This window comes from Rhodnius prolixus, unplaced genomic scaffold, assembly GCF_049639745.1.
Source record: "Rhodnius prolixus isolate KJV_2025 unplaced genomic scaffold, Rpr scaffold_10, whole genome shotgun sequence".
Lineage (NCBI taxonomy): Eukaryota > Metazoa > Arthropoda > Insecta > Hemiptera > Reduviidae > Rhodnius > Rhodnius prolixus.
The window spans coordinates 25,869,618-25,883,232 of NW_027411615.1; the positions used below are offsets into that span (position 1 = coordinate 25,869,618).

The 13,615-nt window shown below is 32.8% G+C and overlaps 1 protein-coding gene across 1 annotated transcript in view; it reads right to left on the reverse strand.

The window, feature by feature from the left end:
- Window positions 1-13,615, reverse strand: part of Pgant2 (polypeptide N-acetylgalactosaminyltransferase 2) — a 358,252-nt gene that overhangs the window by 224,049 nt on the left and 120,588 nt on the right. Inside the window, exon 2 of the mRNA XM_074134056.1 lies at window positions 11,801-12,015. Within this exon, the coding sequence (XP_073990157.1) occupies window positions 11,801-12,015 (215 nt within the window). The remainder of the gene's footprint in view (window positions 1-11,800; window positions 12,016-13,615) is intronic.

A 13,615-nucleotide genomic window follows, 5' to 3' on the forward strand; every position in this document is an offset into this window, starting at 1 on the left:
GGAAACATGGACCATCTCAAAGGCGGATGAAAACCGTCTGCTGGTGTACGAAAGAAAGTTGCTCCGTAAGATTTATGGCCCAGTACGTGAAGGCACGACCTGGCGAAGTAGGCACAACAGGGAGCTGTATGCAACAGGGAGAAGAGCTCCTGATAGTAAATTGGATCAAGTTGAGCAAATTCAGATGGGCTGGCCATATAGCGAGAATGGATGCTGAAGAAGTTACCTTGAAACTTCTACACGAGACAACAGACAGGAAACGAAGAATTGGAAGGCCCAGGTTACGATGGCAGGACGGTGTGGCTCAAGATGCTAAGAGCATCCTTAGAGTTCGTAACTGGATGGCGGTTGCTAAAGATAGGGACGACTGGTGGAAGCATATTGAGGAGGCCAAGACCCACATCACTGGGTTGTTGTAGCGCCATGAAAGAAGAAGAAGCCGACTTAAAAAAGTGCGTTTTAGTGGAATCCAAGTGGATTTCAATTTAAGATTCACTTTAAAGGTTAAATGAAAGTAAAACCATGAATTATTTAATTGCACGAAAAATCATGAAACGATTGACTAACAAACAGACAAGAAATTTGATAAAGATAATAAATATTCTCTAATGAAATAATAGTGAACACGAAATAGAATGAGAGAGAATACTGTATTCCGGCCGATCTCGAGTTCTCTCCATTCTGGGGGGCCTTGATCGAGTTCAGAACAAAATCTTGAATATTTACACACCACTTGAAAGGGTACAGCCAGTTTGTTTTAATTATTCATACTATTGATTCAATTTGTTTGGAGACGAGGGTTAGAAACTCTGTGCTCTGAAACTGCTATCCCCAAGTGTCCCTAGCAAAAGCAGACCCACCACCCTTTGAAGAGTGTCCGCCATTGTACACACTGCAACAGAGCAGAAATTCCACAAACCCTTTTCGCACTACTTCCCCTTGAAAACCCACATCTGTCTATACATATATACAAACTAATGGGTTCAGCCAGGAAGTTTAGATAAGGAGGACTAAACCAATCTTCTACTCTCCATGCATTGGACATAGAGTGTAGGGTAACTGTTCACTTTTACAAAGAACAATTTACTCATGAGTATGGACAGTATATGTTAACACGGACGTTCTCTAGTAGAACTGTCGGACAGCACTACAAGGCCTCTTTGATCAAAAACATGCAACTAGAAAATTACTTACTAAGAGATAATTAAAATGAGTTGACAGACTTTAGACTTGGTTATTGCGGCAGTAGAATATGAACATCTAAAAATCATTAGTCAACAATTAGAAGTTAAAAGTTTAAGCGCTACCGGTAGCCGAGCAGTTAGAGACAAGGCCTACAAATAAGTAAGAAGTATTGTGGTACTAGGTTCGATTCCCCATCTAGGCAATGGATTTTATTTATTTATTATTATGAGAAATTTATAGTGAATTCTACTTTTCTAGTTTCTATTTTACTAGTTGCCTCCGATAACGTCACCTATGGGCTTAATTTTTTCTAATTATTTAATTTAAGAAGCATCGAGTTTCTGCAACTTCATAAGTACGATCTTATGGAATATTGCTTGCAGTTTTGGAATCTAGTTAGCGGGGATTTCCCGTCTGCCACATAGGATCTAAGGCTGAAATTTTGCTCAGTGATGCTGATGACGAGAATTCTTTTTGTTTGAAATCGCTCACGATTTTTTCAGTTATGCCTTTCAATTGTTATAAAACGTTTTAATAGCATTTTTATATCGATTATTATTTCATTTGCAAATAGGTTTTTGTAAATAAATAGAGTCTAATGTTGTAAGAGGCCAATTAAACTAGAAAAAAAGAAATGCATTTTTTCTTTACTCATTAATTTGATAATTACATATATCAGTTTGCCCATCTCTACTCAAGCTTGAATGAATTACTATCTCTCCACCACTTTATGCAGTAGTACAGATAATTTCTCAATGAACACGGTAATTCGATTATCGAATTAATTGTTTCAATAGAACGTAATGATATTACAATGCTCTAGTTAAATGATTAGATAGAAATTCCATCAGTTTAGTGATAGGGAACAATCATCAATGCAGGAAATGTATAACACTCTCAAGCATATAACCTCATGCATGTTTGTATGTGCTACATATATATATCTTGGTGCATATAAATTAACCTTAATAAGCTTAATTACATAAGCCTATTAGATTGTGCGGTTGTTCTACGTGCTACTACGAGCATTCTTACACATTACGGCGCTTCCTAACAAACAGTAGCAACAGTACTGAGAATGATAACAACTAATATTTGATATAACGCAATAAACTTAATGAACAAATCAAAACAAAATTTGAGAAGGAACTCAAGATATTGTGCCCACACAGCCATATTGATACACAGTGGCCTTCTACGTTGTCGGCTGATTAACAATAAGGAGATTGTTTTTTTTTGCATGCATAAATTATTGCAATACAACAAATCATGTTCATACTTTAATTTATAAATCATATGAAACAATGGTTAGCTTTCACATTTAAAAGTAAGGATCGTTATTTCATGTAATAAATAAATTAAATAATACATATGTTGTATTACAGTAATATACACCTCTTTGTAGACACTGAGGATGGATTCTGGATGATCTGAAACGTTTTAAAGAATAAAAAGTTGAAAAAGACTGAAAATGGCTCTTATATAAATCCATAAACCGAATCTAATATGGAGTTATCAGAAGATATGATTAAAGGATCTTTCGCTTTTTAGAAATGTCTTACATAAAAGATAAATAAAAACAAAATTTTAAAACAAAAGTAATATTACAAACTTATTTTATTACAAAAATATATATATATATTTATAGGTATATATTCATAAAAAGAGTATAATTCAATTAACTAGGTTGTTAATAGCTTTTTAATTCAATTTCGTCCCGCAGGTTGCACAGGCCTGGCCCTGATTTAAATAGAGTGAACATCTGTGAATTCCAATCATCCAAGTCCCATTAACATCGAAATTTTCTTCCAAGAGAATGAAATTGTAAATCGATTTTAAGTCGATTGTAAATTAACTAAAGAAATTAAGAAATACTTTTCTAAAGTTGTAACTTTTTTAAAGAAAAATGTTATAAAAACAATTAAAGATGGATACTTATTAAATTCTGGTCCGTCACAAATATATAAAAGTTTATTCAAAGCTAAATTTAAAACGTAAGCCTTTTGAATATTTTACCAAATTCTTCCTGTTTACAAATGAAGTTATTTCTGTCCAACTTGTTTTTAAACTACAAAATCATAGTACAACTCTAACTTAATGTAACTTTACTTTAAAAACTTTACCTTCAAATAACTTTATACAGCTTTTTAAAAGATAGAATAAATTATTTGAGAAACTTAATTCTTTAAAACTGAATCTTGGGACTCATTTTTTAACTTTTTAACAAGTAATTAACAAGCGATTCCCTTAGAAATGTGTCTTTTATCAACTTCTTCACTGAAATCCAACATTGTCTGCAGGTATTCTAGTCTAACAACTTGTGCCGCACCAATAACTCCCTTTATATATCTCTAGGGGTTGCTGAGATGGTTGATTGTGCTATCAATCTAATTGTGGGGTCATATTGCTTATGTAGCCGTCACATGAAATAAGCTGCCTATGAGGGCCACAGAATGGTGAAGATGGTGAAGTGTACCAAGAATCTTCCAGGTAGTACCTGAACCAAATCGCTCAAACAATCTCCTTAGCAGAAAAGGAAGTCGAACTAAGCAAGAATATTATTGTCCTAGTCGCGAAGCATTGCCACCTTTTAAGGAACATCTGCTCATAGGATTGGACTAGCTTCGAAACCACTGTATAGGAAGTGTAAAACTCCGTTAAATCTCTTGGGCAAAAACGTGAAGAATCGTGCTTGCGAACGATTGCTAAGTTTGGTAACTCTTATAAGGGAATACACAAGGCTAAAGTGAGCTGATTTCTGCTAGATGCACAGTAGGCTAACTTTTAGCCTAACTGCTTGTTCCACTTCCCGATGAAAAGCCCAGTTTCCAGATTAGATTACATTAGAGCAATAATTCAAATAAAAGAGCTAGGCATTTACTAAACTAATTAGTATAATATATATATTTTTTTTTTTTTAAAAAAAAGGCTACCTAAATACTGAAAAATCGCTGCAGTAAAGTGCATTCCCTGTAATCGGATTTTCGCCGAACCACAGTAATCCGAACTGAAAATAGCACCAAATAAGAAAGGCCAAAATTTAAGCTTTCAATTTTTATTTTGGAGAGATTCTTTTAGAACACGCCCTCCAAACACAGACCAATTACTAAAATTAATAAAATGAAAATTCTATTTTAGAAATCTAACTGTACCGCAATAATACATTTGGAAGAAATGTGAAAATGAAACGTCAGCAAAAATTTTCAATAAACGTTCAAGACGTTTTCCATACCAGAACTAGTATTTACCCATTTCATTTAATAAGAAAAAAAAAATTAAATTCTAAAGCGTACAAGAGTAAAAAAAAATGGCTATTAAGTCAAGCAACGCGCACTAAAAGGACTATAATAGGTCTCTGGCGTTGCCAGTTAAATTGCGTTTTGAAATTAAATGAAAAATGGAAATGATAAAAACGAGAATGTACGCGAAATGGGTTTTAGAAATAATTATGTCTAATTTTAGCGAAAAAAAAAAAGCTGGAGTCAAAATTGCCAATTCTATCTTGGGAAAAGTTAATTATGTAAATTTGAGCTTAATTAACCTCATTAACTTTAATGTCATTACAGTTTTTGAGATGATGTAAAAAGTAGAGCAATATGAAGGGGAACAGTTCGTGTTCTCTGTATCTAGACTCTCTATAAAGTGGATGAACGAGGAAATATTTAAAATTTTAGATTATTTAATTAAAATATGGTGGTAATAAATATTTATATTAAAAAAATTGTTTTAAATCGGGTGTTCTTTGAAACTGCTGGGAAAATTTTTGAAGAAAATATTGTCTGGAATTTTCTGCTTAAAACACTTTACAGCATTACTGACAGGTGTTATTCATTGACTAACCTGAACATGCTTCAGCACCTAATTCAGGAGAAGGTTATCTAAATATACAAATATTTTGGAAACTTTACAACCTTTACCTAAAAACAAAATCACATTCTATTCATTCATACGTTAATCGTAACTGGTGTACCAAATAATGTCACCAGTTAGAAGAGGTGATCCTACCGTGTGTAGAATTTGGGTATCAAGAGAGCTAAGAGGCGTGATGCACACCTCGTATCCAGGCAAAAGGATGGTATCGTAGAGGAGAAAGGATGAAACAAATGTGCGGTTTGATGACTGGAAGAATGAAAAGATACCCATGGGTCTGACGGCAACCTATGAATAAGGAAAGACGCCTCAAAAGTAATAGTGAAACAGAAAAATATGGAAATTTTGTTTTCCCATGAGCCTATATCTCATGAATTCGGCTTAAAATTTCTTATCAGCTCCATGATTCACAGAACAACAAGTTTAGCTATCACTGATTTTTCGTTTGGCGATCATTTTCTTAAAAAATACTTCAAAGATTAGAAATATGTCATGATATAATTTTAAAAAATTGAAAACTTTGTACCAATAAAGGTATTTTAAAAGAACAAGAACTGACTAATAAAATTAGAAAACACAAAGCAATTTTATCACCGAAAGTCGATAATACTGGTGCATGATAATCGATCATAAAACAAAGTAGCGGTACTCTAATATTGTAGATAAGCTTGCAGTATATGTAGTTCCATTATAAAAACATTGATATATGATGGGGAAATAAGGACTAAAAAGAATTAAAGATAAAACACGAAAAATGATTCAATCGCTGAAATTGTTCTTGATCGAATAGAGCATAAAATAATTTTGTCTATTTGATAAAGGTAATGGTTACGAAGTCTAGATAGGAAATAGAAAAGAGATAAAAGCAATCAAAGAGAAAATTGTAGTAAAGAAAAACTGTTTCATGAAGAGAATTCTAAATTTACCTGGTTTTTTCTTTTTTAACCTACAAATTTCTTGTAGAAAAAATTATTTGATAGCTTCCGCTTTGAAATATTTAGCTGGCAGTGGGATAATTAGTATTTTTTTATCAATTTTATTTTCATATTCCTACTCGAAATTACTTTTACTTTTGCTTTAAAGAATTTGTGTGCTAAATTTGATAGAAAACGATGCAAGAATTTAGCCAATAAACCTGCAATGAAGTAGACTTAAGGGTGACTTCTACATATAAATAAATTTTCTCCAGCGATTGCCAAAACAATGGGTCAATTTTAACACTAAATTTTGACAGGAAAGTTCAAATTTTTGGACGATATTTTGTAAACTATGGCTTCATGTTGTAGTTTTATTCTCATATTAATATTACAAACAAAATAACAATAGATAAATTCAGTATCAATAAATACAATTTTAAAGTTAAAATTATTAATCAATTAGGCAGATAAACGTAAAACCCACCTGAAAAAAAGCATTTACCTTTTTTTTTTTTTTTTTTTTAATGGTAACAGTGTTCACACTATTAACCAATCAACAACTTGTATGTGTGTTTAGCAATAACTGGCTGATAGGTTTTTAAATATTGTAATGTTTAATAAACTCTACCAAAGACGAATACACATGGATATTATTTGAGAATATTATCTCCTTAAAATAAAGGGGAACAGTACAATATCTTGAGATTTCGTTAAAAAACTTTTCCCTTTCTTTACTATAATTAGGGCAAATCATAACCATGCGTTCAAAATCCTCCGTTTCATTACATCTCCTGCACAGAGGAGAGGCCAATTTACCTATTCTAAACAAATATGACCTACAAATACCATGGTTTACTCGCATTCTATTTATTATGGTAACAATTCTTTTACCAAAATAACCATCTTTAAACCATACTTTATGGTTAACCTGTGGTACCATTGTTTTATAAAATAAGCCCTTATCCGAATTTTCAAATTTACACTGCCATTTTTCCATGATTTTTCTTTTAACCAAGCCCTTTAAATCTGATGGCGGAAGAGGGATCGCTAAGTACTCACCAGAACTACTGGCCTCCTTAGCAAGTAAATCTACTGTTTCATTATCACTAATACCACAGTGAGCTTTGCACCAACCAAACTTAATATTCTTTCCTTGATTTTTCAGATTTAAAAGAGCTTCGGCAATGTTAATTATTAAATGATTGGCTGATGCCAACTTCCAATGATACAGGGCATCTAAGGCGCTTCTACTATCACTAAATATGGTGACATCTGTGGCATCCAAAGTATAAGAGTATACCATAGCCTGATGAATGGCGATCAGTTCGGCTGTATAAACGGTAGAATAGGCAGGCAGTTTAAACATTTTTCTTGTATTGCTATTGGGATCAAAATAGGCACATCCCACTTCATTATTTAATTTGGAGCCGTCGGTAAAAAGTGTGTATGTGTAGGGAAATAGTTCAGAAATATCATCTAGAAATACTCTATTTACTATTGGTTGCGGAATATTAGAATAGTCTTGTAAGAATTTAACATGCGGCTGATTTTGTGAAATTATTTCTGAATTGGCACTGAAATATGGCAATTTGTCTGCGATATATATCAGAGGTTTCAAATGCGAAACTTCTGTGAAACTAACTGACAACACGGGTGAGTTCTTATATCTCCAATAACGCATCTGTAAATCTTTAATACTCAATAAGTATTTACCTTACTCATAACGATACTTAAGACTGTACATTGACAAGAGACTCACGTGGAACCCACATACTCGACTGAAACGACAAGAGACGTGAATAGACGCTACAAAGCTACTTACTAGACTACTTGACCGCAGATCCAAAGTTGAGTAGACTCACAAACTGGCCATCTACAAGACACTGTTGTGAACCGATATGGACATACGGAGGCAGAAATGTGGGACTCAACCAAACCCTCATAACTCCAAACGCCTGCAGACGCTACAGTCTAAAATCCTACGGAAAATCCTGAATACACCAAACTACATTTCTACCCTTCACACTCCTTTTGCCACTGATCTAATTAAGTCTCACTACCGCAAATTTCACAGCCTCCTAGCTCTCTCCATCCTAAACCTCTTGCTCAACAGCTCTCCTCTCCTCAACTTCCAAACAATCGACAAAGTTTATCTACTGAATTAATGAAATGATTGCAGAAAACATTTAATACTGAATACTGAAGTTTTTAAAAGGTATTACTTGAAATCGTATATAAAAGGGCCAATATTCAATCGCTTGTAAGATGAATAAGTATTCTTTTATATTATAAAGTTAGGCACCTTTTTTTTTAGAAAACTGATCAATATTCATTAAAAATTCAAAATTTTATCAATTAAGCCCCCAGAATGTAAAGGACTTTGCCTTTCAAGGATACTAAAAGCTAATAGTTAATAAATAAATTTGAAATATAATTTTTAAAATATTAAATTGATGATTTTACAACGATGAGTTTATTCAGAAAATAAAAGAGAAGGAAATTCTGTTAATTCCTTAAATATTAACACAGACCACGCAACAGTTAAAAAACTTAATTATTTAGCAGGAGACTAAAATGAAGCTTAATTATTTAAAAGTAAGTTTGATAAGAAAAATAAAATTTTCAAACTCACACTTATCAAAAGGAAGTCTTCAAAAAAAATATAAGGCAGTACTTGTGTGAGTAGTGGGGGGCGGAAGGAGATTTTAAAGATGAAGACAGAAGTATTTCCTTTGAAACACAATTTACTGAATTCTACAAAATAAGGTAGAAAATTTTAACTGTATACTAAATGATGATGAAGAAAGAAAGTGGCAAGGGAAAAAGACCTTTAATCAGTAGAACTAGTTACAGCCCTTTTTAGTTAGCAAGTCTTTTCCGCTTTTAGGTTCCGTCGTATCCCACCCACTTCTTCAATATGACATATACAAGTACCTTTAAGAAACTTGTAGAAGTTGAAATTATTTTTACTTTGAAATATTCGCCTATATCGCGCTAAATAATAATATTAAACGGAGTTATTTTATCCACCCACCGTTCTTAATAACCGTTTGTCGTTCCTAACTACCTTTATAGATGCATTTTTTAAACGTGGCTTTCTTAAAATACCAGATAAACTGGGAAACTTTTTTATTTTTGTTATGAAAGCTCCATTCTTTAGCTAAACATTCTTTTTCTTGGATTGGAATTAGAAACTTAGCAAATCTTACAAATAAGCAATAACAATAATAACATTTATTTACATAAATTTGAAGAGTACAGAAATTAAGGTTTCAAGCTTAGCGCCTATACGAGGTGTGGCTATTAAATAACGAGACTATAGCTGTAAAACATTTTATTTTAAATTTATACATATTTAGTTATGTATCACCTTCAATATACACCCCTCCCATATCCCTACAACGCTCCATGCAAATTTACCATTGTTCGAAACAGTGCTGGAAGTCTTTTTCTGTCAGCTCCTGCATGACGCGTGCCCGCTTTTTCTTTCACAGCTTCACAGCGGACTAAAATCGTGTTCCTTTTAATGCAGATTTGACTTTGGGGAACAGATGAAAGTCACATGGGGGCCAGGTCAGGCGAATAAGGCGAATGGCCTAAAACTGGGACGTTGTACTTGGCTAGAAACGTCAAAACGAAAAAAAATAATAATAAAAAGGCTGTTAAGGTTTATTCCACCTTCTTTTCTTTTTCAACAGTGTAGTTGTGTGTGAAATTGTAATCTGGAGTAAGTACATATGAATTTTTGTTTATAAAAATGGTACTTGTTTATTATTTCCTAATATTTCAGAGAAATCAGAATTTTTTTTTTTTTTTAATATGCAATTTGTAACCTTTGACTTCCTTATTTTAAGACAATCTACTTTAAAAATTGACTACTGGTCCATCCAAAAGAGTTTTCAATGACTTAAACAACTTGATAAACTAACACTGTTGAGTGCTTGTGAACACGTTTTCTTGTAAAACTAACGTAATTTCTCATACGAACGTAAATGGAATCCTGGAAAATGATATACCGTTTGAAAGCCCATTAAACAAGGAAACTTTTATAAAAAGTGCCAGCACCTAGGTCTGATAATGATCACGTAAGGGCCCAATGAGTTTTCTTCAAAAATTTCGATTACTTCTATTTTTCCAGCTTTGGGAGGAAGATTGAGGCTGTTTGGAGAATAATTTATGCTTCGAAATGGTATCAATTTTTAGAAAATTAATCTGTCTTTCTAACCGTATCATCAGAATCGAATTCGGACTAAAACTTTCTGAGTAATAACATTTTTATTGCAAAAAAGTAAAGATTTTTTAAAAAAAATTAAAAGTGACGTCACTCAAAAATAGTGGAAAATATGAAGTTGGCCAATACGTCATTGAACTCCACTTTAGATGTACTACACACGGTAGGCCTATGGACAATACTTACTGGTTCACCCTGTATATATATATATATATACAAATTCGTACTTACGCGACGTATGTTCCGGGATAAAATTCAAAATAAAAAATTTGAAAGATTATATTACACTTAAAGTGTATAAATTTCAAAAACTTAAAGTATACATTTGCAAAAGAACAAAACCTAAATCTGAGTAATGCTAAAATGATATTAAGTAAGAATATGAAAATGAATGAAAGAGATTCAGTAATTAGTGTCTGAAATTATTATCCTTAATTAAAACTATCCTTTGAACATCGATTACAGGGAATGAAATCATCTTCAAAGGGAAATAAAACACCAAATTAATTTACCAACTGTACGGTACGTTTCCCTTTTTGTAATCACAAATTCACTTTGTAAACGTAATACAATTATTATGGACCTCTCAAACGCCGAAGAGGGAGAAGGGGAAGCTAGCAAGCTTTAGTCGTGAAGTGCTCAAATGTCATTTAGAAATAATAACAATGACTGGAGAAAAAAACTATGTCTTATGTACTGTACAATGGCACTGCAATCGTGATATGCTGTTGAGAGTTATAGGTTAGACCTCTGGTTTGAAGAGGAATAGCTTATAAACAAAGTAGAATCTTCGGCGCCCATTTTAGTTGTTGGTGAAACTTAACATAAATCTTCAAAATAATTTATTCTTTATTTTTGCATAATTTCATTCTTTATTAAATACCTATGGAGGAAAAAATAGTGAAAAAATTCTAGAGTACATTTTTGATAAGAAAAAAAGGCCTAAAAAGTCTTAATGGTGGAACTTGAAAGTGGGCGTGTAACTGAGTGTGGTCTACTCCCACCTCCCTGCAATTCTATTGGCCAGTGTACACGCCCACAAGACGCTTGCTCGATACACCATTATGATTTTTAATACCAATTATTTCTAATAAAACAAATTAAAATTAGGCACATGATAATTGAAATTAAACATATTCTGCAATCATTCATAAATAAAGCTTCAAAATAATTTATTTTTGTTAAGGGCTGGTCAATGCGTACTCCAACAATGGTGCTTTAATACTTTTCACTTATTTTTCTAAATCTTTCATTATTTTCTCATATTTTATTAACTTTTTTTGTTATTTTAGAAATAATATTAATCTTAAGTAGATTTTGAGCAAAAATGCTAATAAATTATTCTGGGGAAAAGAATCATTCTCTATTTTCAAGAAATTTTTTATTAAATTAAGATCGTTTTGGAATAGTTTTCGCCAATATTCGACAATTTCATTTTACTTTCTCGTGAAAAGAATCTCGTATGAACACTCACATGACTTTTTCTTACCATAATTTACGAATATAATTGGATTTTCTTGTAAGAAAATTTAAAACGATCGCAACGCTATCTCTTGTAAGTTATTAAATTTACTCAAAAAGTGCAAGTAGGACTTACATTGGTGCTCTAGTGTCCGGAAGCTCTCTGTTACTTGGTAGACGATCGGAAGCTTCCTGGTTAAATCTATTCCTTAAATATGGATCTTCTCCATGTCTTAAAGCTCCGCCCTCTATGTATGCCCTTTCGTCCAAATATGGGGCACGACGTTTTGTCACCGCTTCTGTTTCAGCTTCTAGTAACTCTTTTAATCGTAATCCTCGATTTTCTTCTTCCTGAAACGAAGAAAATTTTATTTAAATTAGAGAAATTAAAAAAAAAAGACAAAAAACGAATTGATAAGAGGAGTTCGCTAAACAGCACTTTATCAATAGCATACCGCTGGAGGAGGTGAGTTCGTGCTTGCTGTATTTCCCTGGAGTCACTAGTACTCCATATATCACAGAACCATTGTAGCGGTGACAGGAGATATCATGAAAATTCATCACGGTTAGGAATTCAACTACATATTCACGCCGCATAGTCGTGGAATACACAATATCAAAAATGTATGTCCTAACTTAATTGGCTAATAATAAAGAAAAATTTGTTTTGTGAACGTAACGAAGCTTTCATAAAATAGAACTGTAATGTTTGGCCATGGGTTGGTGTTTTCAATTATTCCCTAACGTTCTTTATGCATCCGAGCGTTTTAATGGACGATTAATCTTAGTTATTGCAAATTTCCAAAAAAAAATATTGCTGATAAAAAGATACGAGAAAAACACCTATTTGTATCATCGCTCATTTATCATCCATTTGCCAATATTTTATAAACATAAATAAATAACGAATTTACAGTAATAAATTAAATTGCAGGAAAGGACTGCGGACATTTTATTTCAAAATAAAGAACAAAGAATTGTAATGATGATTTACTAGCACATTCAAGGCCATTCACACTCACATGACCAAACTAACAGACAACTTTCTCATCCGTCCAGGACTCATTACCACCCTGATGAGCCTACAGCTTCAAGAAGCCAAGAAAAACCAAGACTGTATCAAGATCTTTGAAGAACTGAACTCTATTTGGAATATGAATCCACTATGTTTAACGTTCTTAGTGAGCTGACCCAAATTTAATTAGTAAATATACAGCGGAGGAGTGGTCGAAACTTCGGGAGGTGATTCAGCAGCTCAAATGCAACAAAAAATATTCTGTTCCTTTATCCTTTATCCTACAACAAAACTGCTTATTCCAAACGAAAGAGCATTAAATTTCCTATAAATTTGCTTAATACAGAGCCTCTAAACCTTTCTTATAACAATGAAATTTTTACTTTAATATCTAAAAAATTCGTTCTCGATGATTTTTGTTAAAATTTTCAACTGTTTTATTTTTTCAATGATTAATGAATGAATCAAATAGTCGAATGTTAAACATAAAGAGTTGGTACTTTTTAATAATAACCGTGGTAGATGGGAAGGGATTGGTTGTTGTTGGAAGTAATGTCACGTAGTACCCAAGCCTTGGATACCAAATTTAATACGCAACATACGTATTACACATATAGAGGCATATTCTGATGGCGGCAGGGCAGAGTCAGTAGCATTGCAATATTCAACCAGCAAATATTTTCTTTCTTAAATCCAATGTAGAGGAACATGGAGAACAACCAAAACATCCACTCTAGCAAGAAATAGCATGGAGCACAAATTTAGTATTCATAATATAATAATAACCAACTGCTAAAAGCGATGTTCTTAAAATGCATGCCGTGTTGTCCGCAGATTTTCTATGCGACTAATAATGATGTGCATTGTTGTTAAGATATCTGAGATTGGAATAGAAATAATAGTAGAAGAAAATGAACAATATTATTCTGTTGGTTT